Raw genomic sequence first — 6,833 nt, forward strand, 5'->3', positions numbered from 1 at the left:
ATTTATACAGCAACTTTTGGCTAAAAACTTGAATGCATCTTATAAATTTTAATGACTTGAACTCTACAACAGCCTTGTGAGGGACTGAAGTTCTGCTATGCCCATTTTACAAATAAGAAAACTCAGGAACTGATAAATGTAATGACTTGCAAAAGATTATACCAAGCATCATGGACAGACATGGAAAGAAAACTAGAAACTCTATGCCCACTTATCACTTCACCTTCCCAAGGTCCAAAAATGTATGGAAAACTGTAGAGCAAAACACTTTGCTGTCATTGTTAGCTCTGGAAGGTTTTGTATGCTGTTCTGATGAGATCTGGCATGAGTCTGAAGATGGAGATCACCCTGTCCTCTTCCCACCCATCCTCTTATCTCTGTCGGCCCCTTTATATAACCCCAAAAGTACTGTAGTTTGAAAAGGAGAGTATTGTATGTTGAAAATACATTGTTTAATTTGGGGATGGGCACCTTGGAGGATTCAGAGGGGGCTGATAAGCCCTGTAGGTAGCATTGGGAATCTGCTGTTAAGGGAGTTTTTGGTTGTCCCCCTCACCTGGAGTCGGTGCAGTGATACCAGCCCCAATTACGGATTTATTGATCCAGCTTGTGAGGTGGTTTTATGATGATGTGATTTTCCTTGTGTGACCAGGCTGTAAGAGGATGAACAGGGTTTTCCATGAAGGTGTCTTGACCTGCCCCCAGACAGGCAGCTTGATTTCTTCTCCTAATGGCCCAATCAGCCCATAAAATCCACAATCCCCCCCCCCATCTGCCCAAATCCTCCCAGCTAGCAGCTCCAGCCTATACATACCATTAAAAGCCTACGATACCAACTGTGTTAAAAATCCTCTGGGCTTTAAAACAAACCTTTTGCTGTTGTTGTTGTTGTTGTGCTGACAATCTTATTAGGCAAATGTAAGGAAATAAATAAAATGTTTGCATCTTTTATTTTTCCAGAGGTCTCTGTAATCCCCTTTTACTTCAGTTGTTTAAAAAAAAAATCCTGTCTTTCTTTTAAAATGAAATTGAGGCCCATTCTTACTGAAATGAGATGCATAAATCAGTCTGCCAGGACAAGTTGTTCAGATCTGAGCATCACAGAAAATAATAATAATAATCTGGTATATAGAAATTAGTGTGAGCACACATTTTCTACTGTAAGGGGCAAAAAGTGATCTATAACAAGAAAAAATACTCTGCTGGGATCCTTTTTAATAAAGAAAAGCAGCAAGCCACTGGAGAGGTGTTAAAGTCAAAGCACATCTTAGTCACAGAGTTTATAGCTGAATTTCAACAAAAGAGATGTTAAGGTACGCTTTGGTGTTCCTGTAAGTAAAATCTGCTGCACCGCACATACTTCATAGCCATTTAGAGCTTTGCTGACAAATAGATTAATATTAATATTTCAAATTAATGTATAAGTAAGAGTGTTTGATTTTCTTCAATGATAAATAATCCAACAGTTCTGTAGATGATGAATGTCCCTGCTCGTAGAAGCTTGAGAGCTGACACACTGAGGAAAAATGCATAATGCAGATGCTGCCCCTGAAATCTGGGGCTAAATTCAGTACAGGCTTTAGGAGCCTGCAGTGAGAAGTGCCTGCATCCAAAATTGCAATCCAACTGCCCTCACTTCTCTCTCCTTCAGTTATTGCCTGCCGTTACACACATCTCTATGTGATTATGAAGGTCTTGTAGCACTTGGGTTTGGTTTCTTCAGCGGTCACCTGCAGATCTAGCCTGGTGAGGGCAGCCAGGTGACTGGCTCCAGCGAGCGCTCAGGGACCTGGGCTTTGCCCCAGGACACACTGTGCTTTGGGAAAGCTTGTCTGCAGCAGCCAAGAGCACAGCACCCACTCTGTATCTGTGCATTTATAAGAAAATATCAACTTTTATAACTCCACCAGTTGCAATTATTTGTGTCATCCACACCAGGTCTCTCTGCAAGTAAGCCGGACTGGCCTGCTTGCCCCGTGATGGTCATGCAATGTTTCTGCAAGGAGGAGGTGATGAGCTCCAGTGCTCAGGCATGGCCACTTCTGTGTGTGAAAGCTTGCAGATGTGCTAAGGCACAGGCTGGCTACCAGCTGGGCCCAAGCTCTCCCCACTCCACCCTTACACAGTTTTGCAATACATGAGCCTTAGCATGAGACAAAAAGTCAATTCTAGGTCTGCGCATGGGCTGAGAGCATCATTTAGAGGCACAGAGTATGGCGCCGAGGTGATCCTTTGCTTCTCTGCTCCAAGTGCCTCGATGTGCAGGGAGGAGCAGGCTGGAGGCTGCAGACTCTGCCTTCACCTCTGCTGTCTCCCATGTTCCACACCGTGTTAATCTCAGGTGTGCGAGTTCCTGGAAGTCGTGACCCCCCTCCCTCCAAGAAGCATCACGTCTGCTTCCAGCAACCTTCTCTCTCTCTCCTGCAAAAAGGCAGAGCTCGAATATCTAAGAAGCCCTCCCCCGTCCAAACACCATAAGGGAATGGGAAGGAAGGAGTGCCCCCCAGCTCTGAGCACGTGGGAGGGGAGGCGCAGCATCGCTCTTCAGACCTGCAATTTGCAGTGACCTCCTGATGCAGGGGAGTGACGGCAGCTGATGTACTGACGCTGTTGGTCCAGGCACATTTCCTTAGCATGCAGCTGAGGGACACGGTCGCTCAGACTATTTTCTCCATTTGGAGAGTTCACCCTCAAAAATTATGATTTGTAATTGTAGCCCTAAACCATACACTGTAACTCTGAAATAGTACAGTCGCCTGCTTTCTTCTCCGATAAAAAAGACTTTGGATTTATTCCTTTTCTCAGTCACTGGAAAGCAATTTATAGCATTCTTGTTCTCTAGCTCTTGATTACAATGAGGTCCAGCTCTCTGGCCAAACATAGAGTTCATTTTGTTTAACATCCTTTTTGTTAAATGTGTTAACAAATTGCAATCAAAACCGTATTTTGTTAATACACTTTTAAGAAATTCTCTTCCCCTTCTTACCACATGTCATCAGTGACACTTACACAACCAGGACTAAACCCAAAGTTTTGGATCTCTTCATTTAGTGTTGTAATAGAGTGTAAAGCAACAGAGCCTTAGTCTCAGATCCATGGTCTTCTCCTTAAACTCGGTTCTACACAGCAACAGAGAGCAAAAGCCGGGGCTCTGTGGGAAACCCACAGAAAGGAAGCAGCTTAAAAATAAATAATGATCTCGATGATGCCTTTTAAAATTTAAAGTGGTATGCAGGGGTTGTTTCAAAGATGTAGGTGGTGAGACAGAATGGGGACTGCAAAGAGAAATTAAAAACTGGTCTGATCTTAGGGCAAGAGACAGAGCTTGTTCCTAAGCATCTCCCCTCTACTGCTCCATCAGCAGAAGAAACCTGGGCTACAGAGTAAACACTTTGGCAGAACCAAAGTGCTGCCAAGGAAACTGGATAATATGCTGCATTTTAGCCCAACTGTGCATTTATTGCAGGCAACCAAGTGCAACAGGGAAATTTCTTGTAAAATAGCCCAATTTTAACGAGGAGTTCTATTGAAAAAAGTGCCAGATCAAATGGCTGGGATGAGAAGTAATTTGCAACCTTATTCCATCTCTCATTTCCATGCAGATGAATGCTCAAACTTGTGAAGAGTGTGCAGGACCCATGTGGGTTGTCGCACATTGATAAGACAGGAGAGCTTTCGTCGTCTTTCTGAGACATTTCCCCTTTCGAGGGACCACTCACCTAGCATCACCCTAATTAAAAGTGAAAGGGGGCTCTCTAAAAAGAAGCTTGATGTTCTTCTTTTAATGCACTTGTGTTGTATTCCTATCCTGAAGGAGTGGCCTTTCTGTAGAGGCTGGGAGGAATCAATACACAGCCACTCCTCTGCCTCTTTGATGCAGGAGTGTGCTTGGGGACCCGCCTACGCCAGCCCTGCAGTTGCCTGAAAACTGCAGAGTGTCACGAAGCAACTGGAGTGGGCCAAGATCCAACCCTCATCCATGTATGAGATAAATTGATGTAGAAAGATATCATTTTTCTTTGTCATACGTATCATAGTCATGTTTCCAAACCCTGCAATTTCAAAATTTTTTAATTTTCATATAATGTTAATCATAGTTATTACACTACTCTATGTTATGTCTAGGGGGAAAAATGAGTGGGAAATTTGTTCTGCATGAAACTACCAGACTGAAGTATAGAGCAGACACGTGAGCTTGTGTCTACATTAATTTACCCAGTGACTGCATCTTAAATTTCATATCTGTTCTATCATACTCTTAATTAAGCCCTAAGTAATTTAAAGCTTTGAGGTGGACTACTGTTTTATTTCTAGCTATGGTGCATGGAAGTGTGATTCATATGTGTGAATAAAAATAGATGAGGACAGACCTTCCCCAGTGTAAACTGTTACAGCTCCAGCAACTTGCCTTTCAGAACGAAGACCGGAGAAGTGGCATAGAGATTTTTGTCATGATTTTAGGGTGAGTTGTGTTACTCATACATGGCAAAGCTACAGGACAGTGCAGAAGGGGCTTCAGGGCTAAACCTCAGGCCTTTGTGTTGGTCCCATTTCATATCTGTTCCTATCTAAAGGCAGATGAATGATGAGGTGAATGTGGAGAAATTCTCACAATAGAGAAAGTAAATACATCCCGCTGAAGAAACAAGGTGAGGAGGTCTACTGAAAAAACTAGCACCTCCCTTTAGCAAATCTCACACTTCACATAAAAACAGTCCGTGCTCAGATGTGTGGTCAGCAGGGAGCTCTCTGCCAGGGCAGCTTCAACGCATTAATCATCTACCTTTGATAACCAGATGCAAAGTCCAGCTCTCATGGGCACCATGTAATGTTATGGCACTGAGTCCATAAACCACTAAATGTGGTTTGCTGATCCAGACAACATTGAACAACTCAGTTTTGAAACAAACAGACCTGTTTCTGCGTGGAAACTCCTTCTGTGGCACTGAGTATAAACACAGTTACCAAATATTTAAAATCAACTTCCAGCTGAAAACTTGCCACGATATGGCTGTGTTTCATATCTAAACCTTTCCCTGCACTCCTTGCTGGCAATGGTATGCTTCTGCCTCTTGCTAGACGCCTGTTGAGCATAGCCTTTTATCAGCGTGGCTGGGGCACAATTTGGGCTACATGTGGGAATATGACTCTTCGTGAGATCAGTGCTGGTGAAAAATGATATCTAAATATTTCCAAAACCTGCTCTTTCTTTTTAGAAATAGTAAGTATTTCTTAGTAAGTAAGAAGCAAGGTATCAAAGATACCTCAGTTACAGCTGTACTATGCCCTGCCCTTCCTGGTTTTAGGAGGCAAAATGCTACCAGTCTTTATCTTTCTGTTTGGCAAGAAATTTATAATAAAAATCTAAAAGTTAATTTAAAATTTGGTGTCACTTCCAGAATATGTTTTTCTGTTGGTGTCTTCTACATACGTCTGTCCTGATACCACTCCTCTCCTCATCTTCACGTAATCTCGCCTTCATTCCTTGTGTTTATTCTTCTTTTTCCATGTCATTCAGTTGAAGTGGGAACAGAAGACACAATTCTGACAGCAAAAAACTAAAGCTATATTGTAACCATCAAAGTATGATGATTATATAAATTAATAAGTGGTTAAAAAATTTAATAAAATTTTTGAGATTTCTCTTTAATATGGGAAATGTTTGCAGCATTTTTGACAAATTTAAATACTCAGCAGAAACTGATTATTAGAAGAAAGAAAAATAATTTTGTTTGGCATTTTTTTAAACTGAATTTATTGTTTTTCTCATATCTATCCTTTGGTGTTTACTTCTCTCTCTGAGTAAGCGACAAACAGTAGGGGAAAATGGAGGAAGCAGGATAAAAAAGGAGGAAATAAAGACTAATGAGGAATGAGAGGACTTCTACCACTAAAAATTCAGAAGTGAATTTCTGAGACTCTTTGCATTAAGAAAATGAAAGAAATAAAACATTTCTATAAGAGCCTGCAGAACAAAAATCAGTTCAATTTTGTTGTTTTTCCTCATTTTCAGGTTGGCTCTACTACAAAGAAAATGAGAAAACTGTCTTTATTATCATTAATCTGGTTCCATTCAGCCATGCTATTTATCTACAGCAGAGCCAGTAATGCAAAGGGAAGACACAATGCCTTTATATTATTATCTCCTCTAAATATGCAAAAGTTTATGAATAAACTATTTATCGGCTTTCTTTGTGACCAGTTCTGAATTTTCTTTAAATTTGCATTATTATTACTTGTGGAGCACCTTCCACTTTGACGCCAGCATATTTTCTTCTGCTTCCATATGATCAAAGTGCCTTATGCAGATGGACCTTCTTCTACTCTGCTAAAATCTGTCAGAGTTTGCCAGTGATCCCACAGAAGAAGGATGGAGTAGAAAAGTATGTGAGACTAATGTTATACTACAGATTGGCACAAATAAGTGGAAATTAACTGGTACAGAACAGTATCATAGCCTCAATTAGTTTAAATTAAGAAATTTCTCAATTAAAAAAATTCTTATTTTACGATACGACATTATTAACATTCTCTCTGTGTGTGGAGAATGTCTGCACTATGTCTCACTTCAGACATTTTTCCTTCCATTCACCTTGTCTACTACCATGTAAATATATATTCAAAGTTATTCCTCCTCTCTGACTAGCCTTTGCTGGTATTTCTCACATTCTGTGTGTTTTGTCACTCTTGATTTTTGTTCTCTCCTTCCTCAATCAGGTGTTTGAACAAGAGACAACAGTGTTCAAGTTTTCTCTGGGGATGTAAAACAGAACAAGATAACATCAAAAGTTGGGTCATGTCGTGATATGTATTTACTGAGACAAAAACATTTC

The 6,833-nt window shown here is 40.9% G+C and overlaps 1 protein-coding gene across 1 annotated transcript in view; it reads left to right on the forward strand.

Annotated features, from left to right (window-relative positions):
* The window catches only part of PTPRN2 (protein tyrosine phosphatase, receptor type, N polypeptide 2), a 416,744-nt gene that overhangs the window by 288,582 nt on the left and 121,329 nt on the right, over window positions 1–6,833 (forward strand). The window contains exon 9 of the mRNA XM_009329894.1: window positions 3,956–3,968. Coding sequence (XP_009328169.1) covers window positions 3,956–3,968 — 13 coding nt within the window. The remainder of the gene's footprint in view (window positions 1–3,955; window positions 3,969–6,833) is intronic.

This window comes from Pygoscelis adeliae, unplaced genomic scaffold (assembly GCF_000699105.1).
Source record: "Pygoscelis adeliae isolate BGI_AS28 unplaced genomic scaffold, ASM69910v1 Scaffold238, whole genome shotgun sequence".
NCBI classification, from domain to species: domain Eukaryota; kingdom Metazoa; phylum Chordata; class Aves; order Sphenisciformes; family Spheniscidae; genus Pygoscelis; species Pygoscelis adeliae.